The sequence below is a fragment of the Lissotriton vulgaris genome, chromosome 8 (genome assembly GCF_964263255.1).
Source record: "Lissotriton vulgaris chromosome 8, aLisVul1.2, whole genome shotgun sequence".
Classification (NCBI taxonomy): Eukaryota; Metazoa; Chordata; class Amphibia; order Caudata; family Salamandridae; genus Lissotriton; species Lissotriton vulgaris.
The window spans coordinates 1,359,087,214-1,359,114,651 of record NC_141696.1 but is presented as its reverse complement, the minus strand read 5'-3'; the positions used below and the strand labels follow the sequence as shown (position 1 = coordinate 1,359,114,651).

The window sequence follows — 27,438 nt, the reverse complement described above, 5'->3', positions numbered from 1 at the left end:
AACTTAATTGGGTTTGTTACCAACTAGCTCAGAGGTCACTGGAAACTTTCTTGACTGAAATAGGAAGTGATCAGCTTCCCTGGCACAGACAAGAAGGGATTCAGTTTTCCAACAACCGTGCAACATGACAACTTTGCTCCTCAGATAAGAGTCAATCTCTAGGGTCGTGTGAAACAATAGACAGTTATTTTACTCAGTCAGGTTGGTGCAGATTACTTTCACAATATGTAGAGAATAGAGAGACGGGCGTTTGTCAATAAAGGGTTAACATTTATTGAACAGTCTTTCTTCTCGTACAAGAGAAATGAATTGCCACAATTGCAAGACTTGTTATCATGAAAAGTACGTACAGTAAGATAAGTATTGCGAAATAATACTGTAAAAGCATTGATATGGTTTCTTAGCCATACAATGGTTTAAAAGTAATAAAACATATATACATTCATATATACATTAGGCTAAAATACTCAACTGGTGCTTCTAACTACGCCTACCCCAGTGTACCTGACCTAAGCCTAATACTTGGGAGGGGAGTAAGTAAGTAGCTTTAAGTTAAGTTGGTTTTGCCAAGGTTTGCTTCAAGGATTCTCTCTCAAGGGTTTCGTCAACACCATACCTCTGGAATAGAATGATGGAGGTCTGGTATCTCCCCCAGGGCTCGATATCCCAGTCACCTGCAAGGGTAGACCAGAAACGCCGGAGCTGGATTTCTCGGCAGGAGAAAGGCAGCGTCTCTTCTCAGCGCGTCGAGGAGGAGAAGGAGGGGGGACAGCGTCCGCAGGCAGCTTGCATCTGCTGGGCTCTTGCAGGGGGACGGCTGTTCAGCTCCTAGGTTCACCACCCCATCGTTCGCTAGTTAGCAGCGATAGCAGTAGCGATAGCAGCTATGATCTCTTCAGCATAACAGCAGCTTCAGGCGACGGGCAACAGGGGGGTTGCTTCACCAACAGCAACGAGACAGCAGCGTTTGCTTAAGGCTATGTTGGTAATATTTATACCTGAAAGGTGCCTTGTTTGACGTAAGTTTGCTGGACATAAGATGTCAATAAGATGTCACTAGGAAGTGATCGTCCATCAGTGCTCATTAGAGTTCTATTACTAATCCAAACACAGCAAGCGGGGATTTCCAGGTTTGCTGAGTTTTTATCTTGTTGAAGAACTCGGAGTGTTAATCTAGGAATCTCAGATAGTGACTTCTGCTCTGTCATTGCACTAATTGGTTGCAAAGGAAGTGGCAGAGAAAGCTATCCTGGAACGTGGCTCTGTTCGTGTGAGGGCAGAGATGAGTTACTGAATATTGCACTCGAACGGTTATGCAATATAGGGAATAAATGGATTTATAGCCGAAATGGGGTCATAAGGTCACAGTATCGATCAGGATCCTAGATAAGCACGCAACACACTCAACACCACCACAGCATCACTCCGCACCACCACAGCATCACTCAGGGGCACCACAACATCACTATGCGCTACCACAGCATCACTGAACGCCACAGCATTACTCGTCGCAACCACAACATCACTCAGCGCCACCACTGCATCAATCTGTGGAACCATTCAACAACAACTGGTTCAAATATGTTCTCTCAATGTTTCAAGCTTTATTACAAATGTCACAGAAAGATGTTAATATTTCACTTCTGTTCTTGGATTCTCGTCACAATAAAATACACTGAACATTAATCTTCACAAAAGTTATTCACAAAAGTTTAAGCTATTGCCATTCTAAATTACAATAACTTGTATTTAAGTATTAATAAAAAAAAAAATTAAAAGCAATTGTTATTTGGAATATCAATACATCTAAGTCACGTAAATACAACACATATTGCATTACAGATGCTATAGGTGTCATTTTTGCGAAAGTTAAAAGTATTGGCATTGTAAATGACAAAGCTATTAATTTCGCTATTTTCAAAACCAACACACAAATAAAAAATTTGTCATTTACAATACCAATAGCTCAAACTTTCCTAATGTGAGACCTATTGCATTGCAAATGCTTGTTATTAAGGGCATTTTAATCTTACCTACCAGAGTCGCCGAACAAGAGGAAGACAGCTGGCTTGACAAAACTTGGCCCATACAAAATCCTAGCATTCGTGTGATGCTCGGATTAGCCAGGGAGAGTCCTCCCGCAATTCGTACTTGCCACTAAACTCATTCAGTTCCTGGAATGTTACTTCAAAAGCAACTTTTTGTCAGGCCGAGCTTCTGATTTTCATTTACTGTCGCTGCTCATAGTCATACAACCAAGTGTCATAATTGCTACTGTGAAGTTAATAAAGGAACGGTTTCTAGCTTTGTATTTTTTCATACTATATTGTCCCACGCATTCTACAGGTTTTTTGCCCACAAGTCGAATTTATTGCTTGGTCCACCCTGTTTTAAGGGCCATCTATTCGTAATCTATGCAAAACAGTCACAATGTCCTTGCTTATTCAGTATAAAGAGACCGAAACGATGATGTTTCTATTCCTGTCCTAACTAAATCCTTGGTAAGAATCAAACTCTAAAGCAAACACAAGGAGATGATGGACAGAGAGCTGAAACTTTTCAGATACTCACCCCCAGTCACAGATCTTGGTTGAATCCATCATCGTTCTTTAGCCCACTTCGCCACCCCAGTTCAGACACAGCTAAATGCAAATCAGTCTTGATCCTGTGCCTCATGGGAACAGTCCAAACTGCCAAGCCATGTCTTCTCTGGACCGGAAACAAGCATCCTAGGACCAGTTTCGGGCTAACAGCCCTCAGCAGCCAGGCTAGCTTGAATACAGTGGCAAAGTGAGCAAGGGACCCACGTCTGGGCATACCCTGCCAATTTAGGTCGTACAAAGCAAACACAAGGAGATGATGGACAGAGCGCTGAAACTGAACTGGGGTGGCGAAGTGAGCTAAAGAACGATGATGGATTCAACCCAGATCTGTGACTGGGGGTGAGTGTCTGAAAAGTTTCAGCGCTCCGTCCATCATCTCCTTGTGTTTGCTAAGAATCAAACTCTAACCAAGGGGATGGACTTTATTGACTCCTTCGCAATAGGAGTTGAAGATTATACATGTTATTACACAATTGTTACTTGATGGCTGTTGTAGGAAGGTGGATACCAGACTATGGTTACCCCAGATTTTTTGCCTAGTGTTTAGCTGGTTTTCGACTTAGTTGGCCTGGGATCCTGCTAATCTAGGCCCCAGGCTTTCTGCTCTCCCTTTAAAATGGACTCCATGTACCCTATGTACATCTCCAATTGGATACTGGGTCACCTTATGAGCCCCTGTACAGTGTACTATAGGTACCCAGGGCATAGGTGCATCCAAGGCCTACCAGGGGCTGCAGCATGTATTATGCCACCCCTGGCTGGCCACTCACATTGACACAACTGGCTGGCCACTCACATTGACACAACTGGCTGATCACTCAGCTGGGGCAAGGTTGTGTAATCATCCCTTGCTTAGATATAGTATTCCTATATCTAACCTTATGTCTAGACACATATATACCTATAAGTCACTCCTATGGCAGGCCTTAACAATCCTGGAGGCAGAGTGTGAGAAGTTGGCCTGGTATATAATGCTCACTAATTCTAGTGATCACTTTGTACCATGCCAAGCAACCCTTATGATGATGGTTGTAATTCAACCTTGTAGACCAGTTATCCTAGTGGTAACGTGGACAAAGCAGTCTTAGGCTAAACTCTGAAAGGCATGTGAAGCCAGCTGTTTATACCATACACAACCCCCTTGAATACCAAATGAAAGGGACACCACACATATATATATTGAAAATATATATTGATTTATTAACTATAAAATCCCCTGGACTCTTTATGAGCACAGAAGCACAAGCGTTAAATCACAAGACAGTTTAAAATACACAAAAGTTGCACAATATGGAAGAGCCCTAGGGGCCACCTAAACCATATACTAAGAAAGTGGTATAAGAGATACCAATAGGAAAGGGAACAGGCCTAGGGCCTTGGGAATCGCTGGAGCTATTCGAGACTAGCAGTGATTAAGTCGGGAAAGGCCCACGGGACTCGGGTGCAGTGTTCAAAGTGCACGCACTTTCCAATGCAAAGTCTATGGTGCGTAAAAAGTACAAAGTTAGTTTAAGGGCACTTCCGCTGAACCTAGAGGAACAAAACTTAAGACACAGACCCTAGAGGTGTGTACCAGTGTAGGGACACCGGCTTTGCAATGTTACCTCACCCACAGGAAGTGGGTGCACAGGGTCGAAGTGGCGTTGGGTTTTGACACGCAGGTTCTTGGCGCTTGAAGCTGAAGATGCTGCAGGCGATGTGAAGGAGAAGTGTCCGGTGGATCCAAGGGTGGATCTGAAGTGGTGAAGACCTGAAAGCAGAGGGGACAATGTTCAAAGTCACTGACCAGTGACCACCGTGGAACCAGATTGGAACCAGGCAAAGTCGGGTGCAAACAGGTGATGAGGTGTTGCTTCTCTCTGCAGCCACGTGGACACGAAGAGGTCAAGGACGTCCAGGAGTCGATCACGAGCTGTCCCTCGAAGGCTCTAGCTGATGACGGTGTCGGCAACTCGATTGAAGCAAACAAGCCTTGGCTAATGCAAGCCACGGGGAAAGTGAAAAAGGCTTATTACTCAGACCAGCAAGGTCAGAGTGGGTACTCCTTTCTACAGGAGCGAGGGCAGGTCTGGAGCAACCAGACCCACAGTGTAAATCGTAGGTTTCGTCGCCAAGATGGCCGCTGACCACGTGACAAGCGGCCGGGATGGCGAGTCGAGTGGCACAAAGCAAAAGGGCCCCACGCAGATCGTTGAGATGCTGGAGGGCTGATCTTTGGTGCAAATGCTGCTCGGTTATGGGGCTTCTCAAACCCCAAAGCACAGAGTCGAGGGTGCCTCGGGTGCTGCGCAGTCAGCGTCTCGGGGGTCTTTCAAGATGGCCGCTCCCACGTCTCTCGGTGCCTCCACGGGTCCCTTCTTTGCAGGGACTGTGGATCGGGCTGTGAGAAGTTTGGGAAGCTGGGTCTTGTCAGGCTCTGGGCTCAGGCTCCGGCGGGAGGCGGCGGCAAAGCAGACGTCGAGGTGCTGGGTGGTGCCTGTGTTCACAGGGTGGCCCCTCCTAGGCCACAAGGGAGATTCTCTTCAGTCTTCTGAGCAGCAGAATGTCGAAGTCCAGTCTTCTTCTTTGTTTAAAGTTGATTTCAGGGTGATCTGCTGTGCAATGGCACTGCTCCCCCTCTTATTCCCAAACTGGGGGTGGATCACCTACTAGGTCCCTCCTCTGGGAGGAACCAGGAAGGGGGGCGGTTACACCCCCTTTCCTTTGTCCAGCTCCGCGCCAGGACTGGGGCTGGAAGGCCCCAGAACCGGTTTGGACTGGCCTATGCACGGGGACACCTTGTGTGCCCCGGGCATGTCTGATTCTATTCAGCCCTGTCCTACCCAATACACAAAATCCTGTCTGGGGTGGTGCTCGCACCTCCCAAGGCAGGAAACCCTTTGTCCAGGCCACCATCTGCCGAGTTTCGGTCAGCAGCAGGAGGCCAGACTTGTGTCTGTGGTGGCAGCGTCCATTTTGTGAAGCTGAGGCTCTGTTTAACTTTAACCGGGGTTAAGGCTACACACATGTCGTGTCCCTCTAGAAGGGTGGAATGCTATCCCCGTCGCCAGAATTGGCGAGGGGATAGTATTCCAATTCGTATGACACCTTACTCGACATGTTTTGATAAAGCCAAACCAAAGATAGCAAATAACCGCGAGGATTATAATGCACTTAAGAGTATATGGTATGGCAATATCCCGGAACAGCTTAGGGAGTGGTTCCCGACAGCTGCAGACAGGCTCAGCTCATGCTAGAGCACCATCTCACATATTTCCAAGCACTCTGCCTCCAGGATTGATGAGGCCTTCCATAGGAGTGGCTGATAGGAACATATGTGTCCAGTTTAGGGTTAGGCACAGACATACTGTACCTAAGTAAGAGGTGATCACACCAACTTACCCCAGCTGAGTGATCAGCCAGTTGTGTCAAATATGGAGGCCAGGCCAGGGGTGGCACAATACATGCTGCAGCCCCTGGCAGGCCTTGGCTACACCTATGCCCTGGGTACCTATGGTACACTGTTACAGGGGCCTATAAGGTGAACCAATTCCAATTGTGTTATGCACCTAAGGTACATGGAGTCCATTTTAAGGAGAGAGCAATCAGCCTGGGGCCCTGAATAGCAGGATCCCAGGCCAACTAAGTCAAAAACCAGCTAAACACCAGGCAAAAAGTTTGGGGGCAACCATAGTCAGATATCCACCTTCCTACACAGAGTGCTTGGTTTTATGTGAGATGGTGCTCTAGCATGAGCTGGTAAAGATGCCTTCAAGGGACTTTGTTCAATCTAAGTTTTGTTATTTAAAATTAATATGAGAAGAACCAATTTATCCTCCTTACAATGAGTGAATCAAAACTGATCAAATTGTGTTGTCAACATGAAACATATAAACAAAGACACAGGGTGTATACGAAAAAAGTGTTTTTATCAAATAATTCATTAAGAAAAATCAGCTTCATATACAGACAAATAAGCGAATAAGATTTTAGGACTGTGGGTACACATAAAAATAAATTGCTAAGTGACTCAACAGAACCTAAAAGACACCTATCCCAAAACACATTGAGTAAAACAAAGCAAGGGATGAAGTGCAAAGTCGACGTTTCGGTTTCTTAGCAGTTATTTGATGAAACCATCCTCAGGACTGTAATCAGTTCAGATCTGTATAGAAATATTGTAGTCTGTTTGCGGATTATCGTCATCCGCAAGAAGATCTTGGAAGGATCACCGTATCCTAGGGACCTGACTATCGAATGCGGAGATCGCTCATCCAAGTTGGATGTAGCGTCTGAACTTCACTCACATAGGGTTCACGTATTCATACACAGTAGAATTCATCCAGTGTATGTTAGGTGAATTATTATCAAATTTCTGAGACAAATCAGGGGTCGATGCACATAATTTGCGCTTAAACGAGCCTGTGAGCAGTCCGAGATCCTGCAGTGTCTTAAGATGCAGCGAGGTGAAGTCAATAACGCGTGTCATCAGAGTGAAGCCTCTGATGACACGCGTTATTGACTTCACCTCGCTGCATCTTAAGACACTGCAGGATCTCTGACTGCTCACAGGCTCGTTTAAGCGCAAATTATGTGCATCGACCCCTGATTTGTCTCAGAAATTTGATAATCATTCACCTAACATACACTGGATGAATTCTACTGTGTATGAATACGTGAACCCTATGTGAGTGAAGTTCAGACGCTACATCCAACTTGGATGAGCGATCTCCGCATTCGATAGTCAGGTCCCTAGGATACTGTGATCCTTCCAAGATCTTCTTGCGGATGACGATAATCCGCAAACAGACTACAATATTTCTATACAGATCTGAACTGATTACAGTCCTGAGGATGGTTTCATCAAATAACTGCTAAGAAACCGAAACGTCGACTTTGCACTTCATCCCTTGCTTTGTTTTACTCAATGTGTTTTGGGATAGGTGTCTTTTAGGTTCTGTTGAGTCACTTAGCAATTTATTTTTATGTGTACCCACAGTCCTAAAATCTTATTCGCTTATTTGTCTGTATATGAAGCTGATTTTTCTTAATGAATTATTTGATAAAAACACTTTTTTCGTATACACCCTGTGTCTTTGTTTATATGTTTCATGTTGACAACACAATTTGATCAGTTTTGATTCACTCATTGTAAGGACGATAAATTGGTTCTTCTCATATTAATTTTAAATAACAAAACTTAGATTGAACAAAGTCCCTTGAAGGCATCTTTACCTTTCTATATTTACTTACCCAAGCCCTCAAGGGTATTCCGGGTTGCTCACTTCCTTAATAATTACTAGCATGAGCTGAGCGTGTCTGAAGCTTTCGGAACCATGTCCTTATAGCTGTTCTAGGATATTGCCATACCACATACTCTTAGGTGCATTATGAACCTCGGGGTTAAATGCTAACTCTGGTTTGGCTTTATCAAAACATGTCGAGTAAGGTGTCATACTTTTTGGAATACTACCCCCTCGCCAGTTCTGGCGACGGGGGTAGCATTCCACCCTTCTAGAGAGAGAAGACATGTTGTTCCTACTATTCCAGGTTAAAGTAAACCAGAGCTTCAGCATCACGAAATGGATGCTGCTGCCACAGATACAAGTCTGACCTCCTGCTGCTGGGAGTCCTTCCAGCGAGGGAGGCTTGAACAATAGGTTTCCAGTCTTGGGAGGTGTTAGCACCACCCCAGACAGGCTCTTGTGTATTAGGGCAGGGAGGGCTGAAAGAAAGGAGACACTGCCTGGGGCACACAAGGTGTCCCATGCATAGTCCAGTTCAAACCGGTGCTAAGGCACTCCAGCCCCAGCTCTGGTGCCAAACTGGACAAATGGAAAGGGGTGTAACCACCCCCTTCCCTGGTCCCACCCATGGGAGGGACCTAGCAGGTAATCCAGCCCTTAGATTTGGTATATAGGTATGAGCTGAGTCCCAAGACTTTAGATTTATCCTGACTGAAACTAAACTCTGGACCTTCGACGATCTACTTTGCAAGAAGACGACTAAAGAATCTCCCTTGTGGTCAAGAAGTGACCACCCTGCACAAGCAGGCACCATCCAGCGATCAACGGCTTGCTTTGTCGACGCTCCCACCGGAGCCCGAGCACAGAGCCTGACAAGAACCAGACTTCCAACAGCCAGATCCAGTCCCAGCAGAGCTGAGACCCGTGGAGGCGACGAGAGACTTGGGACCGGCCATCTTGAAAAGTCTGCGACTTGCTGATTGTGCAGCACCCGAGGCACCCTCGAAGCTGTGCATTGGGGATTGAGAAGCCCCAGCCCGAGCATCATCTGCACCGGAGACCAGCGCTGCACACTCCACGAGTTCTGCGTGTGGCCCTTCTGCATTTTCCTGCACGACGCGTCTGCCCGGTCACTTGCCCGTTGGCTAGTGGTCATCTTGGCAACTTACCTTTGAATTTACACCGCTGGTCTGGTTGCTCCAGACTGGCCCCTGCTTCCCTGAAAAGAAGCAGCCCATCAGACCTTGCTGGTCTAATTAAGAAGCCAACTTCGATTCCTGCGTGGGTTGCCTTTGCCAAGGCTTGTTGACTCCAATCCGGAAGGCGACACCGCCGACAGCAAGAGCCTTCGTGGGACAGTCCGTGCCTGACTCCTGGTCCACGTGGCTGCAGAGACAAGCTTCACGACATCACTTGATTGCTTCACGTCATCGCCTGGTTCCTTCCTGGTCACTGGCTAGTGACCCAGACTCTGTCCCCTCTGCTTTCAGGTCCTCTTCATCCTCGATCCACCCTTGGATCCAACCGGACACTTCTCTCCTGGTCGCCTGCAGCATCTTTCTTCCAGGCTCCATAGGATTCAGCGACGAAACCCAACACACTTTGACACCTATGCACCCGCTTCCTGTCGGTGAGGTAACGCGAGTACTTTGGTGCTCCTGTGGTTATTGACTATCCAACTGTCTAGGTTTCAAGTAACTTTCATCGAGTCCAGTCAGACGTGCCCTAAAAGAACTAGTTTCCATCTTTTACATTCCCATTTATTTTCTATGGTAACCCGCGTGTGTGTTCAGACACTGCACACACATCCCGTGGGCCTCCTGCTTCCTAACTCTTGGTAGTTCAGCGTAGCCCCAGCGATGCCCTAGGCCTATTCACATTCCGTGTAGTGGTCCTTATACCACTATTTTAGTATATGGTTTAGCATGCCCTTAGGGCCCTACTGTATTTTGTGCAACATATTGTATTTTAATTGAATATCTTGTATTGTGCTTTTGCCTCTGACCTCATAAAGAGTTCAGAGGGATTGTCTAGAAATAAAACACATATATATTTTATATATATCCTGTGTGGTGTCCTTTAATTTGGAATTAAAGGGGTTACATATGGTAAAACAGCTGGCTTCACATGCCCTCTTGAGTTTAGCCTAAGACTGCTTTGTCCATGCTACCACTAGGATAGCTGGTCTATAAGGTTGACTTTACAACCATCACCATAAGGGTTGTTTGGACTGGTGCAAGATGCTCACTAGAATAGTGAACATCATATACCAGGCCAACTTCTCACAGTTGTCTTTTTTCATGTACATTGGTGTATGGCCGGTGCTAGTACCCAGTTTGTTAATTAATGTTCTTCTTTGGTATAATCCATCAATTATAGTGCTTTTACATGTGTAGGTCTCATGATATAACTTTATCAGCTCAATACAATGACTTCTATGCATTCAGTCTTTGTGTTGTAGCACACACACACACCGATTTATTTACATGAAGTAGTATTTAAGTGAACTTGTAAATGATCACCTTGAAGGCCATTTACCCTTCTTTATCTTCACAAAGGGTGCAAATCTCGTTTGAGGCTTCAAAAAAAGTACAGTGGCAGACTGCAGTAGTAATTGTAAGCACACACTTGGAACCAGACGTGTTCACTATTATTGACTTTATATAAGCTGCCTGCTTACTTTTTATTTCCCATACTATGGAGATGTATCTGTTTCCTGATCCTTTTTCCAATTTAGTTGAAGATCACTGCACGGTTCCGCAGGAGTTTAAAAATACATGGAAACATGTCAACACGTCAGATATGCAAACATTTATGGAGGGTTTTGCTTTTGTTTGAGAGGGCACCATACCTATTTGGCAGGAAAACATTGAAATATAGCACACACAAGTGCTTGAATTTTAAAGAGAAACTCAAATGGTTTTCCATCTTTTTTGTTTCAGATCTAAAAAGCAAAATGTATTCCAAACATGAGTTTAGAGCATAGCCGTATTCAAATATTTACCATAGCAGTTAAAAGGGAGTGTGGCTTTTCAATTATTTTGACTGTAACTTGAACCTAGACCCCCTGCTTTGTATAACCTATTTATTTTCTACCCATCCACCTGCCAACAGGTTTACAGTTATCCATTTCCTTGTGCCACTCCTCAAATGACAAGAAATGTCAAAAACCAACTTTAGAAAGGTCAGCCACAGAAGATCATCTCTATGTGTTGGAGCATAATCTGCATCAGCTCATAAGAGAGGTAAGAGTTTTGAGCATTGTCACTGAGCATCCCAGTCTGTTACAGCATTGATTGTGTGTCCATACACATCGAAAGTCTTAATAAAGAGCTTAAACACAGTGGGCACCGTCTTTGGAATATTGATAACAGTTGTCCTCAAATACCAGCCAGCATTATTTTTCCTCGTAGGCAAGACCAAATCTAGCAAGTGAAGCACCCAAACAACCTCTTTTACAATAGGTGTGTTCCTTTAGAATCACTAATCGAAGTCTAGACACTCTTGCCCCTGGGTATTATCAAGTGAATATGGATTCACTGTCTCGTTCGGCTCTTCACCATGGAAGGTTGTCTAATGCCCATGCAAACAAATAGTTCCTAACTCTGCCCATGTCTTTCATTTGCAGTAGACTGTGTCATGCAGTTTTTATAAATGGACAAGGGCCACCAGAGGTCCTACATAGCATTTTGTCTCTTAAGAAGCAAGGACCTGATGTATTAATATTAGGAATAGCGGTTCCCAGCAAATCTCAATTAGGGAACCACTATTCCTAATGTATGAAACTCATAGAGTTTCATTTATCGATACCTAGTGAGTCGCAAATCCATCAACCTCATAAGCATTAATGAGGTAGGTCACGGTTTTCGACCCATTAGGAATCGCCAAAATCACAAGGATGTTGGCCTGCTGGGGTCATCAAACCATCATGTCTGTGATTGCTTCTAAATAAAGCAATATTTTTTTCAAATGCAGCCCATTTCCCTTACAGGAAAACAGGGTGCGTTTAAAAAAGAAAAATGGAAAGTGTTCTTTTAACACCTTGGCTGCTAGAGGTTTTCCCCCCCCGGTGCTGAAATCCCAGTTTCCATTGTTCATGACGAGCTCAGCTCGTCATAAGCACAGCTCAACCGTGCCTCATGACAAGCTGAGCTCGTCATGAGCACCGAAGGGGTTCATTGTTTGAGGAGGTAGTGGTCTGTGGGACCACTGCTTGCCCTTAAGTAATGTTTTCGCAACCATTCACAAAGGTAAAGTGGTCCTTTTGGGAACCCTTCCTGTTTGCGAATGGGTTACTATGTACTTGAAATAGGCAGTAAAATGCGAATGTTTAGAGACTGCTTTTCAGTGGATAGACATTCCTACATACCACTGCGATTCAGTATTAGAAAGAGACACCCTAACACACCTCTTCCTAATACTGAATTGGTATGTACTCGCAATTCCAAGTTGCGATTCGTTAGCATGTTACCGAATTGGAAATTGGGAAGGATGCATACCAAAATGCATTTTTCTGGTCGCAAACAGCCCAATTCTGCGAGTATTTGAAGGACAGTTCAGTAGGGGTAGATAAGCAAATCTCAGAGGTTTCATTATGGAGTAGAGCAACAGAACTTTAAAGCACTTTGAGGGGTCCTTAGCCAGAGAGACCCCTAAAGACGAGTCTTTAATCTTGTTGCAGAGGGATTTAAGTAATGTGTAAATGGTATATTTTTGTCTGACGCTGGCGATCAGGCAGTAGGTGCATTCTATACGTGTTGGAAGTGGGCGAGGTATCAGTGGAGGTTGAAATATAGAATGGTACCCAATTTTTAGCAAAGAAAGGTTTGACTCTTGAGGTACTTAATAATGATGAATGTGCTTTTTATAGTGTCATTTCTCTACAAGTTTATCAGTTGTTGTTCCAGAATTCAACAAAGTTATTTATAGCATTGACAGCTTTTGAATAGTGTAGGTGAATCTGGTTGGATAGCCGATGTTTTGAGGTGCTTGAAACCCGGATGCATGACTTGAGTGCATGAACCGTTCTGTTTTTGTCCACTATTCCCAACTATTTGGATCTCCGATGTATGTGTTTAGAAACATTGAAAACCAATGAGATAGCAGAGTGTCTGCAGAGGTGCAGAGATGATAGGAGAGGCAAACAATGGAAAAGTGTTGATCTTGACTCTGTGTTCTTATTGTTAAAGGTTGGTTGAAACATTAGGATGGTTGGACTGTCGGCATAACTGGTTTGGAACGCTGCATGTTTAGAGAGGTATCCCTCAGCAGAGTGTTTTTCTCTTCAGAACCATAGCAGAGCTGTAATCCAGATTGGAGAGGGTTCGGTCTTAATTGGGGAAGTCCTAGAGTTTGAAAGGTACAATACTCTTGTAATTTGAGGCTTACTGGTTTCCGTAGGAGAAGGGCTAACATATTTAAAAGCCTGTTGCAAGCAAGACGCTTGTATTGCAGACCTTCTGATGAAGATTGTCAGCACAATTGTGAGAAGGTGCCTCTTTTGCATGGTTAGCCCCTCCACCTTTTGCCTGGTTTTGATGTGGTTTCAAATGTAGTGCACAGGTTCCCTGCCACCCTGTGCCAGTGCTCCTTCCCTAAAACAAAACTCGAATTGGTACTTCTGTCCACTGTAGGTCCCTAGCAAATGGTGCCTAGGGCCCGGAAGCTGAAGTGTCCCCTGGCACCCCCTCACTGGGGCAATGCCATTGCCTTGGCAGCCTGCATACCCCTGTGAGGTAGAAAACAACAAAGTCGACATGGAATCCTGCCTGGATGCCATGCCAGCACTGCCTGACAGTATAGGCAAGTCATTCCTCTAGCAGACCTCACAGTCCTAAGGCAGGGTGAACTCTAATCCGGGTGAGGGCATATATGCTTGAGCAGATGTGCCCCTACAATATTGGGCACCATTTCCTAATATTGTAAGTGCCAGTGGAGCCATAGAAAGTACATGGGCTGGGAACCTGACAACTCGAGCTCCACAGCACCATGATGGCTTTACTGACTATAGGAGCGTTTGGTGGTAAACTACTCCTTTCAATAAATCCACACTGATGCCAGTGTTGAATTGATTGTACCATGTAGCCAGAGGGCAACTCAGAGGTGCCCTCTGACTCCTTACCAACCCTGGCGTTGTCTTTGACCAGCTGTAGGCAGGCAGCCGCCACCAAACATGTTTCTGGACCCCAAGATAGAGAGCTCCTGCTCTCTGGGACCAGAAATAATGCACAACATGGGCAGAGTTGCCATGCCTCCTCCCCCAGGATGGGCCAGTCCTCGAAGAGGGAAGCTTCAAAGGCCTACTGCCTTAATAATGCGACCTACAGCCTCTTCTGCTAGCAGCAGATGGCAGCCCCTGGTTTACACCCCCCACTTTGTGACTGGAAAATTCAAAAAGATCGGAGGAATGCCCACCTTTGCCAACCCCACCCCTAAGGTGAGGGGAAGTGAGGGGAAGCATAACTTTCAGATCCCTTCAATCTGGGCTAGGTCTGTTTCCCCTCCCATAGGAAGGTGGCATAAAAGAGGGTTTTTAAATGTTTCCAGTGGCCCTACCTGCCACTCCCCAAAATGCCTCCTACATTTGGACTGTTGCATTCAATAAAGACTCTAAACTCCTGAGGACAGCGGACCTGTCCAGAAGAAACCATCTCCAAAGACTCCGGATCCAGGTGGTTCTGCGTCCCCAGCCCACTCTGCACCCAACGCCCACAGCCCAAGTCTGAGTGGCTCACCTGTGCAGTGAAGTCTCCCCGGCGATCCTGAACTCGTGTGCAGTGTTGGCTGACCACTCCTGCCCTCCACTACGGACCCTGCAGTGTGAATCCAGAGGCTCCCCGCGACTGGCACCAGTAAGAAAACTAACGTCCAAAGGCACCCCTGCACCCAAAGCCCCTGGGCCTTGGTGAGCTGAACCCGACCGTGCCCCTACATACCAACTTACCTCTTCTGTCACTGGTTTTCCTCTTGCAACCTCCAGTGTCACGCCTGCAGCCTCTTTGCCGTCAAGAAGATCCTCATTGAAAAGCATTGGGTGCCCGATGTTGAAATTGCACCCTGCCCACCGCTGCCCCTGTGCCGCTGGTGGTGGTGTATGCTTGGTGCTGCTTTGTGGCTCACCCGTACCTAACTTAACACCCAAAGCTTGGCTCCTGCAACAGATCTACTTGCCTGCGAGCAGTGTGGTTCCAGGCACCCCCTGTCTCCATTGGAAAGCATTGGGCCAAACTCTGAATTTGACCTCTGCACCAGGCTGCTCCTGTGCTACTGGTGGTGCAGTTTTGGTAGTTACCTGACCCCTGGCCTTTGCTGACTTTTGCCTCCGAAGACTAAAATTATAAGTTTGATATTTACCTGTTTAACCGCAGTATTGTTTTTCACCATATGATAATTTTGCACAGTTTGAAAAAGTATTTAAGTGTTGATTTTTGAAAGTGAAATCTATTTTTTATTAAAAACGTACTTACCTTATTACAAAGACCTGGGTCTTAAAATAAAGTACCAACAAAGTATAATTTTATAAAATTTGTCTGGATCTCCTTTTTGAGTCGAGTGTTCTTTAGATCATTTGTGTCAATAAATGTCTTACACTCCTCCGTGCTAGTCCTAAGGCTGCTTGCCCACACTACCACAAATATAGCACTTTAGGTTTTGCATTAAGCCCTGTACACTTTTGGGGAACCCCTGGACTGTGTGTACGGTATTACCACCTAGTGATAATATCCTATACAGAGCCAGCTTCCTACAGCAATGTTTGGCCTTTGTTGTGTCCTTGATGAACAAGAAGAGATAGCTTTTGTTCGTGCAGAATGGGATAGCTTTTGTTCGTGCAGAATGGGAATAGTCTCCAAAAAAGATTTTCAAATGGAAGGCTATGCTTTAGTTGGGAAGGGTAATGGAGTGAAATGAACCTTGCTCAGACTAGACAGAGTATTTGAGAAAAGTTATCATGGTGTCTTGATGGCATTAGAAATTTACTATGATGGAAATAGTTGTGTGCTGAGGGCAAAATTAACGGTAAAATGGTCTGGTTTCAGATTGCTGGTTCTCTTCCGTCATTCCAGAATCTGACTGCTTGTGTATTTTAATTCTGATAGCTTAGCATTAAACCAGCTTGGGTTAGCAAAGCGAGCTTTGGCAACAGAAAGAGGTGAAAGCACCTTGACTTCTTCGCTGAGTGATGTGTTCAAGGTGAGCAGACTGTGAAAAGTCAAGGGACCTAAAGTGAGCAAAAGGAGGTCCCTTCAGTATCCCTAGGAGTGGAAGGGAGAAGACAGAAGAAGATGCAGCAAATATTGTATTTTGGGGTACACGTCACATAATTTAGAAGTAGTATGGAAGGAAAGGTGATCGAGCAAGAACCTGATGTCACCAATGAGCTAGTTGGAGGTAGAGGTCCAAGAACCGAGGAAAGTGAGAAAGTTTAACAAACATTTGGAGCACAACGGAGGGCTGTTTATTAAATATAATAGACTCCGAGTCACAAGTAATGTAGAAAAGAAGATTTGAAGTTCATTTTGATGGGACTAAATGCTATTCATAAATGCTATCTTTGATCGCTAATAAAAAAAAAAGCTTTCCCATTCCAAAAAGGTAGCCGTCAAAACAGTCCTTACTTTCTATTCCCCTCCCATCTTACACTTTTGGGTATTTGGCAGCCCAAATGCTTCCTTTTCTTTTCTATGTTATTTTATTATTTCAATAATTGTTTGAATGCATTGTATGCAAAGGCCTTAGAGAGTGATTGCCTAAGTAGCATTAAGCGGAGATTCTGAAAATATACCCCTGCTGCACAGGGGAGAACAGTGGCAGGAAGAATTTAGACCGTTTCAGTTTTCGTTTTTTAGGCTGGGGAGGTGGCACATACAACATCTGACAACTAGAAAATTGGCTCCGGAGGATGATTTGACAATACTTGCCACATTATGTAGCCACCTTTAGCAAACTGGGTACATAATATAATGGTTGATGTTGCTGTCTGGCTCTGTTTTATAAATCCATGTTTGCTTATGCAGATATCTCCTGTGTTTTATACAGTTCCACAAACAGAATCTGAGTTCTTCAGTAATGCCTCATCCTGCAAGTGCTTCCTTTGGCCATAAACGAATGCGCCTAGCAGGACCCCAGGCCTTTGACAGAAATGAAATCAATTCATTACAACAAACTGAAGGGCTCCTAGAGAAAATAATCAAGCAAGCAAAACACATCTTTCTCCGACGAAGGTGAGTGCATTCATTATACTTGCACGTACATAGCTACGAGTGTTCTTATTAAAAGCTAATATTAGGAGAGCAATGCCATCGGCCAAGCTTTAAAGGACTTGTATGAATATCCCTGTGCCTTTATGTTTCAAGCATTTTATTAAGACATTTACAAAAAAGAAAACAGTTGTCGCAAGGAAACAGTGCTATGGTACAACCGATTAGGAGCGCGACCAGCGCGCGAAGGCTCTGCATTCGTAATGTCCATCCAAGTGTGGCGCTTGGTGCGTATGCTGCAACAATAACTTTAAAAAAAATAAACAACCCCCTTCATAACTCCCCCCTCCCTTCCCATTCCCTCGAACCCCTCCCCCCCCCCCCCGTCCAGTGCTACATTCGCCCTCCCACGTCACCTTCCCCTCTCAGCTGACCATAAACCTAGACTCATTGGTTAACTAAATCCGCTGGGGAAGTCAATCTCAATAATCGAAGATATTGGGGGCATGTAAGTTCTTTAAATACTGTAACAAGCAGTGAGTGAAATGGCTGCCACAGGTCATTAAATTGCTCCACCTCACCCGCCACCACGAGCGACAACTTCTCCATCCCCAGAACATGCCACAGGCTATGCAGCCAACCCGTAGTGGAGGGGAGAGTGGTGGTGCCCCAGTGAATGAGTATATTTTGAACTGCAGAGCCCAGTGCTATCGCAATCTGCCTACCCCTACGAGACTTTAGAGGGTACATCAGCCCGTTTGGCAAGCCCAACAGTACATATGCATGGAAGCGAGGTAGTTCAATGTCAAAGTGTGAATCAGTCTCGTCTACGACTTCTTTCCAGTAGGGGCACAGTAGGGGGCAGTCCCATAGAACCTGTGTAAGTGTGCCTATCTGCCCACAAGCCCGCCAACAGGTGTTCTCAATGTTACGATTCATTTCATGAAATCTCTCTGGTGTGTAATACCAGTATGTGGATACCTTAGTAAACGTTTCTGTAAGTCCCGTGTAGTATGCGGAGTGTCGTGCTCGGTAGGAAATGTGGTCCCACTCTGTGTGACTTAAGGCCCTCCCCAGCTCTCGTTCCCAGCGTTCCCTACCCGGGTTATAAAGATGAGAGGAGGAAGGCTGCAAGAATTGATATAGATCCGAAATGAGTTTCGTGTCTGATGTGTGTGTCACAAGCCACTTCTCATAAGGCAGGAGCCTCCTGCCGCCGATTCGCGCACCTGCGGCTGCAGCGCCGTGGCGCACCTGCATATACCGAATCCTTTCCGACTCGGGCAATTGATATTCGCGCCTGAAATCTTGAAACGGGATGACGCCGTCCGGGGTGTACATGTGAAACAGCGTTCTGCATCCTGCAGTCCGCCAGCACGCGAAGGCCCCAGGTTCAGTCCCGGGATGAAAATCCGGGTTCTCAATCAATGGCGTGAATGGCGAGGGGAAGGTAGTGAGATCATGCACAACATTAGTGGCGTCCCACACTCATCGGGACTCGCGTGATAAAAGACGCGTAAAGGTTTGGGGGACGATGAGCCCTACGTATGAAGGGCACCTCCTGTAGAGTCCGGCCCGCGACCGCTTGGTCTTGAAAAAGCCAGTGTTTATCTGACTCCCACCTGCTCCACTCCACCAGATAGCGCAACTGTGCCGCCTGGAAATACTTGCGTAAGTCCGGTATGCCCAGTCCCCCAGCCTCAGGGGCCAGTGTGGACAGGGCCCTCTTGAGCCTGGGTTTGCAACCCTGCCAGATGAAGCGTGCAAGGTCCGTTTGAGTCTGTTGGAGCCATCCTTTCGGGGGCTGGAGCGGCAGAGCCCGGAACTGGTAAAGCACCTGTGGCATGATGGTCATCTTCACTGCGGCTATTCTGCCTAGCCAAGACAGTGTGCCTCTGTTCCAACGACTTAGTTCCTCCTTAACTTTCTTTCCCAAGGCTGCATAGTTGGCGGTCACCATAGCGGGTAGGGTGGGTGCCAATAGTATGCCCAGGTAGGGCACCAGGTCTTTAGACCAGTGCATGGGGAAGAGGTCCTGCAAGTCGGTTCTAGTGGCAGCGGTCAACTAAACGTCGAGGGCCGCCGACTTCCCCATATTCATTTTGAAGCCTGCGACAGCAGCAAAATTCTCTAGCTCAGCGACACACGCTGGGAGTGCCCTCCTTGGATCAGCTAGTGTCAATATAATATCGTCTGCGTGGAGGCTAATGGTGTGCGTATACCTCCCCTTCCGTATTCCGGTCGCATTCGGGGTTTGGCGTATCCTTTGGGCAAGCGGCTACATATAGAGTGCGAAGAGCAGTGGGGACAATGGGCACCCCTGCCTGGTGCCCCTCTCTATCGCAAACCTCTGAGAGCTGCAGCCATTCACCCGGACCACCGCAGACGGAAATCTGTAGCAGTTGAATACTAAAGTGCGAAATTTCTCCCCTATGCCCACCTTCGATAGGACCTTCTCCAAATAAGGCCAGTGTACCCGGTCGAAGGCCGTCTCCGCGTCGACAGCCAGCAGCATTCTCTCCCCGGGTATCCGGGAGGCCTTCTCTAGGATATGAACCACTCTCTTGGTATTGTCCACCGTTTGCCTCCCGGGGACAAACCCCTCCTGATCTGGGTCCACCTGTCCCGGTAGATGAAGTGCCAGGCGGGCCGCCAGGATCCCAGTGTACAATTTGACATCGATGTTCAATAGAGAGATCGGTCTGTATGAGCTGCATTGAGTCCGGTCCTTCCCTGGTTTGGGGATGACAGACACCGTTGCTTGGAGTAGATACGGAGGGATAGCTCCAGGGGTGGAGAATGAATTAAAGAGGCGTGTAAGGATAGGCGCCAGCGCGGGGCAGAATGTTTTATAGAAAAGTGATGTGTAACCGTCCGGGCCCGGAGCCTTTCCGTGTTTGAGTTTGGAAATGGCTGTAATCACCTCCTCAACTCGAATGTCTCTTTCTAGGTGCTCCGCTTGTTCTGGATTGAGGGAGGGAATGTCAACCGAGTCCAGATAATCTGCCTCCGCCTGTGCCGAAGGGGGCTCGCTCGCGTATAGTTTAGCGTAGACGGAAACCCTCTGCTATCTGGCTATCCTCCGTAGCTGTCTCCCCAGCGGAGACCGATAGCTCCTTCACCAAATGTTTTTGATGCGCCACCCGGAGCTTGGTCGCCAGAAGCCGGCCGCACTTATCGCCGCCCGTGTAATAAGCGTGTCTCAAGCGTAACACAGCATATTCCGCTCTGTCCATATCTAAAGCTGACATGAGTTTCCTCGCTGCCTTAAGTTGCTTCCAGATTCTGGGGGCTCCCGTTCTCTGATGTACCTGTTCCAGCTCACGCACTGTACGGGTGAGTTCGTCCCGCTTTTGCTGCCGCTCTCTATTCTACGCCGATGAAATAGCAATGTGTCGCCGTGGTGTCAGCATTATCACTGTGCGCCTGGTAATCACGAACCGAGTCATGTATGTGTTTCACCACCGTCTTCTTATGCAGAAGAGTATCCCTGAGGCACCAGACCCCGCGCGAGGGGGACATCGGTGGTAGTCGTAATGTGCCCGTGACAGGGGCGTGGTCCGACAGTGAGAGACCCCCTATTTCAGAGGCTATGCCCAGGTCACAGACCGGCCCCGCAACCAGAAGGTGGTCCAGTCTCGCATAGGTCTTATGTGCGTGTGAGTAATAGGAATAGTCTCGGGTGGTGGGATGGAGGCGGCGCCAGAGGTCGTGGAGATTCAGGTCCTCCAGTTGGGATCTGCCTATCTGCGAAATTTCCCCCATCTGCGGGTGCCTCTGTGCCGATCTATCCAAGGACGAGTCGAAGACCATGTTCAGGCCCCCCCCCCCCTATGATTATGTGCATATCTGGGGTGGCGGTGATGTCCACTATGGCCGAATTAAGAAATCGTTCCCGATGTTCGTTGGGGCTATATATCGATCCAATGGTAAACACCAGACCTCCCGACTTAACTCTATATGCTAGGAGCCTCCCTTTCTGTTCTGCAAATTTATGTAGGACCTCCCCTCTAAATGTTCTGGACACTAAGATTGCTACCCCGGCTGTCTTGGTAGTGTTGGAGGAGAAAAATTGCGTTGGGAATTTGTGAGATCGCATCCTCTGACAATCTCGAGCTAGGAGGTGGGTCTCTTGCAAGAGACAAATATCTGCTTGTGTGTTTTGTAGTAAGGACAGCACCGCTCTCCTCTTGACAGGGTTATTCAACCCTTTCACATTAAGGGTGACGAGCTGTCATTGTTGTGGGTAAAAGCATAGCTCAAGCAGTGAAGCACGGCCCAGGAGGGACGGCTCTGGTGCAGGCAGTGGGTAGGAGCACTGTAAGGCCAGAGTGAATGCATCAAAAGCACTGAACGGTCCCTGTCCCTTCCCCCCCCCCAACTCCCCTTGAACTTCCCTCGAACTGCCCTTTTCCTTTCCATCCCCCCCTTAATCCCCCCCAACAATCCCCTCATGCAAACAACCAGCCTCCCTCCTCCTCCTCCTCCCCCTCCCTTCCTTCCCTTCCGCATTCCCCTGCAACTCCAACAATTTTTAGTCCCAGTCATGTCCCAAGTGGACAAGTCTGTGGTAGATTACCAAAGTGGACGTCCGGCCACTTACTCCTCCCCATGGCCCCCCTCCTCCCAGGACCCCAAACCTGCAACATCAGTAAGGCTGTGTTCTCCCCCCGGAGCGTTGTTATGCTGTCAGCGCCACGTCACCATTGGAAGCAGTGTCTCTGGCCACTTCGGAAACGGCATTCGCCATGTTGGCTCTAATGGGGAGTGAGTCCGGTCTCCTGGGGGTGGTGGGTGCTCGTCTCCTCGATACCCTTTGCCAACTGTCTCTAGGGCCGCGTCTCTGGCTTGGCGTAGTTGTTTCTTTGTCCTCTGCTGTGATTCCCAGAACCTCACACGTCTCTTTCAGTGATCGCAATTGGTGCATCGTGCCATTCCACCTGAAAATGAGGCGGAAGGGGTGTCCCCAGGCATAGGACGTTTCGTGCTCTTTCAAAAAGTCAGTTGCAATCTTAAACGATTTCCGCTTCTGGAGGGTGATAGCGTACAAGTCTTGATACAGGGCCACAGAGTGACCGCGAAAAGTGAATGAAGGTTGCTTCCGTGCCTCAGCCATAATGCGTTCTTTCAACGGGAAGTCCGGGAGAAATGCCAGAATGTCCGGGGGTGGCGCCGATGCACGTCGTGGTGGTCCTACCCTATGCGCCCTATCAATCCGGACTGGGAACTCCGCTGGTTCGCCCAAGATCGCTCTGAACAGGTCTCGTAAGTAGCCAGCCACATCCGTGCCCTCTTCTGTAGATGGAATTCCCCGGACCCGAATGTTATTTCGCCGTGACCTGTTTTCAAGGTCCTCGACGTGCATTTGGAGATCCAGATGCTGGTCCCTCAGGCGCAACACCTCCTGTTGCAGCTGCACAATGTCCTCGTCGAGCCGGTGATTCGTGCTCTCCACTGTGGCTACTCGCTCTCCCAGGTCATCTTCCTCTCTGCGCACCTCCCTTACTTCTCCTGCCACCTCCTGCTTCAGCGTCTGAAAATCGTCTCTGAGGGTGCTGAACAGAGATTCCAGAAAGGATCTAGTGACAGGCGGTTCCCCTCCGCTCGCGTCTTGCGATCCTCCGGCAGAGCTTGGTGACTGTTGTCCCCTGTCTCCTCTCTGCTGAGTCCTGTTAAGCATTTCTGGGAGGGTGCGGTCCCCTCTTTTGGTACCTTTGTTGGTCGCCATCTTGAAGCGAGTGCAGGCCAGGTCGTTCCGTCCCCTCGGTTCGTCACTCCGGGCTCTATAGATGTCCTCTTGGGCTTATTGGGGGACCTTCGCCCGGTATCAACGATAGCCACGAGTATGGTCGGGAAATTCGCCTCCAGCGCCTCCGCACTAGGCCTCAGCCGCAGCCGCGACCACGGACACTGTACACCGCTCGCCCTTCTGCTGGGCCCCACCGGTCTGCGGTCGTGGCCAACTCCGCTAGGCACTCCCCTTCATGACAAGTAGGAGGGAACGGTTCGCTCCGACGAGTCTCCGTTCGAGTTCCTGCCTGTGGGCCACAACCGCGATCCTCGATGCTGCCGCCGCGCTAGTCGTCACTGCTAGACCTCGATTTGGCCTACTGGTCCGTCTCGGAACCCCTCGGGTGTGGCCGCTGGTGGAAGCCTCTCGAGCTGCCCTTCTCGTTGGTCACTCCGGTTCAGCCGCGCTTAGTGCCACAAGAGTAGCAGCCGATGGCCGGTTAGCGTGTGCTGATCCTTGCTTCGGGACCTCTAGGTCGCATGGGGCCCCCGCTGCGTCTTCTGCCCGCCTTCCAGTCCGGAGGGGCTCCATGGGAACCTGGTTCTCAATACCAAGGGCGGAGCTCCGTGATTGCTCTGACTGCTTCGATTCACTCCCAGCGAGTGCTCAGTCGACTAGGCCTCCCTAGACTCCCTATAGGCTGGGTAGGGCGCTACGATCTGCAGAAGCTACCCTCCTTACTCAACCACGCTGCAGACTGGCTACCGTGGGTGGTCGCGCCTTTTTCTATACTCTCCCAGCTTTTTGGAACAAATTGCCAATGGAACTGCGGAAGGAAACCAACTTGTTGTCCTTCCGAAAGAAATAAAAAACAGTGCTTTTTCAGCAAGCGTGGGGTTGCCTGTAATTTATGATCAGCTGATTTTCTGTACTCGTTTGTGTGAATCCTGACAAAGGGCTTAGAGACCCCTGGGTTATAACACGCTATACAAATCGAATAAATAAAATAAATAGGCTGAAGCCACGGCCTCAAGTGCCGCCCACAGCGGCACCACTAGAGCAGGCCCACTCGTCGGGTCTCCGGCTGTTGTTCAAGGCAGTTCGGGCGCTGTGGGGTCACTCCTTCCCCCGACGGTGCACACCGGGCCGAAGACTGGCGCGGCGTGCGGCTGTTCGTATCGCCGTCCAACGTGCTTCGGGGGTCGGCCTCTTTCTCCTCCGACTCCCGGTCCTGACCTCAGACGCCGTCCGACGGACTGTCCTGAGGCCGATTTGATGCCAGTTTCGGGCCAAAGTTCTCGCTCCGGGTTACACCACCTCTCCCTGCGCCGCTGAGCTCCAGTGGGGGGAGAAAAAGCTATATTTCAGGGCTTGGGCCTAGTCGAATCGGGGAGCTGCGAGAAGAAGCGTCCTCTCACTCCGCCATCTTGGCCACGCCCCCCCTGTGCCTTTAAATGTGTTTGTTCAAACATGCCTTACAAGAAAAGACTGCACATTTGTATTTTGTTTCAGTTTAAATGTCTGCAGCTGTGCAGTTAGGTACATTTATGAAATAAAAAGGTAACACATCGTTAACAGAGAACCTTTTTTTCAGTCTTCCCTCCTCTTGTCCTCTCATCTATTAGCAACTACTTCCTCCAGTCACTCTCACATTTCCTTGTCCTATTTTGTACCTAATGCCCCTTCCCCACTGTGCATACCGGTCCAAATATGACAAAATAATTAACCGTTCAGTTACAATGTTAGCTTTACCAGCCTGCCCCAGAGGTTCCGACTTCTCATTATGAGTTGGTTGGTAGAGGGGCATGGTAAATTCCCCTGCAAATTTACCATCGCCATGAGGTAAATACACCCCAGTACCATGCACTCCAAAATTAAACCCCATGGATTGGGAAATTACAGCATGGGAGGTTTTATTGGTCTTAAAATCGCACAGATTTCCCAATTCTGTGGGGTTTAATACATACATTTACCACCTGCTGTCAGACTGGACCTCTGAGCTGTATGGGGGGAGTATGATAGGGAAAGGGCAGCTCATTTCTGGAAGTCGGAGGGAAGTGTAAGATCCTCCACAGTCAGGAAAAAATAAAGTAAATAAGGGTTGGCTGCAGATATATATACATTTATTTATTTTGCTGGCTGGATTTACCAGCCACAAAAATTGTGAATGTTTTACCCACAGGCGGAGCTGAATTATGTGTTAATTCTACTCAGTTTGACTGGTATTGAAGACCTAGGTCTTTGATCCAATACAGTTTAAGAATCCAGATTTGGAGGTAGGTTCTACTTAAGCTTTTATAAAATTACCATTTAGTCTTCCACATGTCCAAGAATGTTGACCACCAAGTACCTGTTAATGAATCTTTAGTCTCTTGCAAGATGGTATTAGCTGGCTGCTCCTTTAATCGTTTAGATCAGTACATTCCAATAGAAGTGTATGGATATCGGTCTATCCTGTTAATTTTTTGTCCCCTGTAAGTATCATCCCGTATTGACACCTGAGATAGCCAAATTTGTACTATTTTTGAAAGTCCCTCCTGTGCCCTCCATTCACAAAAGCCATCTTCCAGTGTTTCTTGATATTAAGTTAGGATACTAACACATAGCCAAAATATTTGAGCTCCCAACAATCCTTCCCGCTCGGTGGCTGTGACTCTACATTTTGCAGCTGTGGACTGAATATGCAAACTGTATGATTTTCTAAACGTTTATTTAGCTTTGTGTGTTGTGACTGTCTAATTCCTGTTCCATGAAAGCAATGTTTGTTTGCACCCTTTTACCATGAATGAATGTAGGTGTCTCTCCAACTTTACTGTGCAGCGTGAAAGAGGGACTGCTTCCGTTTATTACAGAAAGTCTTAGCCCTACTAACTTCTGCTCCTTATTAAGCGAATTCTGTAGACACATTTATCCCAATGGGAGAAGGGGGGTTTCCCTTTTCAGGTTCTTTGAGAGTTGAATAAAGTGCAATGGCTTTGGGTTAAGTATTTACACAATTCTCTTCTATTCCGTACACACCAATGCTGTATGTTTTGTTTTCTACAATATAATGTTTCCATCTATGCTTGTTTTACCATATTGTAGAGTTCCGTCCTCTTGTAAAAGTGAGTGCAAATCTTTCTTTGAAAGGAGGAGGAAATATACAACTGGGGCCTGGCCCAGTTTTGCTCACAGAGTAACAGGATGAAAGGGTGTTGCAGATGTTACTCAAGGTTTGCACAGATGATCTGTTCCGTTCCCTTGACTTTGGTCTTTTCCAGTTGTGACCGCCCTTAAAGCCTGGGTTACTGATGTTCATACTTGTACTGAAGGGCATTTCTTCAGTATCTTGAATGCAGGGTTGAGTAGAGTCTCATTTCTACTAGAACAGGTTTCTTTTCATGTAATACATAAATAATGCCTGGTACATGATGTGATTTCGACTGGATGTGCACTGAGTTCTTGCTAACCAGTTCCCCTGTGTCCGATCTCTTTCCCCAAAAAGATACAATTGTGCCCCTAATTAGCAATACCTTTACCAATAACTTTAGCACTCCCTGTAAGTCCTTAGTAAATGGTACCCCTGGTACCTCAGGCCTGAGAAACAAAAGAGGGTCCCTAAAGGGATACCTCCCCAAACTCACGCCGTGTTGCCAGGCTGTGTTTTGATGCAGCCAAAATTGAAAACACAACATGACCCGCATCTCCGCCATGTCCCCTAACACTGCATGTAATATTTGTAATTCTCCCCTTCAGCAGGCCTTACAGCCTAAGGCAGGGTGCCTTATATTACACGTGAAGACATATCTGCATGAGCAGATATGCCCCTGTGCTGGCCACTTCCATTGCTGCTAGTAGAAGTGATCAGGGGAGTCATTTTAACCAATGTTCAGGACAATGGTGAAAACGAGTTCCCCAGTTTTGCTTCACTGAAAATAAGGATATTTGATACCAAACATTTCATATTCACAATCCACCCTGACTGGATGTGTGGGTGCCTGTATACAGTGGGCACCTTAGAGGTGCCATTTGAAAACCTACCAGCCTCTGTTGTGTTGGCTGACTGGTCTCTGCCAGTCTGCCACCTGGCTTCCCAGGGTGAGGGCCTCTGCTCTCCGGAGGTCAGAAACAAAGCCTGCACGGGGACAGGGTTTTGACACCCCTCTAACTCAGGATGACCAGCGGATTAGCCTTCCAAGGCAGGGAAGCTTCAAAAAGTCCCCACCTTTTAAAATGTCAATCTTGCTCCCCTCACAAAAGAGGGGGCAGACCGCTTTTGTCCAGAGCCCTTTGGCACCTGGACAGGTGGGAAAATTAATCCGTCAGATAGGAGTGCCCAACCCCAGGCTTGTATCGCCCCATGTTGTGGGATAACTGAAGTGGCCATTACTTTTCAGAGTTGACCATCTTTGTGATGGCAAACTTAGTAATTCTGGGACAGGGTTATGCCCACTTCCCAGAGGAAGTGGTAATATAGGGGGCATAGTGACCCCAAGGGTAATTAGCCCATTGGTTACTTCCCTACACTCCCCTAATGCCCCTAAATTCAGTATTTAGAGGAGGTCCTGGCACCAGAGAAACAGACCCTGCCATCCTGAAAGACGAAGAAGGATGTGAAGAGTATCATCCTGCAAGAACTGAAGACCAGCAACTGACCTGGCACCAACCCTGCCGTGCTGCCTGCTGACTTTAGACAATTGTTC

At 47.4% G+C, this 27,438-nt stretch overlaps 1 protein-coding gene across 1 annotated transcript in view; it reads left to right on the top strand.

Annotated features, from left to right (window-relative positions):
• Positions 1 to 27,438, top strand: part of MED17 (mediator complex subunit 17) — a 113,208-nt gene that overhangs the window by 50,344 nt on the left and 35,426 nt on the right. Inside the window, exons 7-8 of the mRNA XM_086935312.1 lie at positions 10,943 to 11,073; positions 16,865 to 17,049. Of these exons, the coding sequence (XP_086791438.1) occupies positions 10,943 to 11,073; positions 16,865 to 17,049 (316 nt within the window). The remainder of the gene's footprint in view (positions 1 to 10,942; positions 11,074 to 16,864; positions 17,050 to 27,438) is intronic.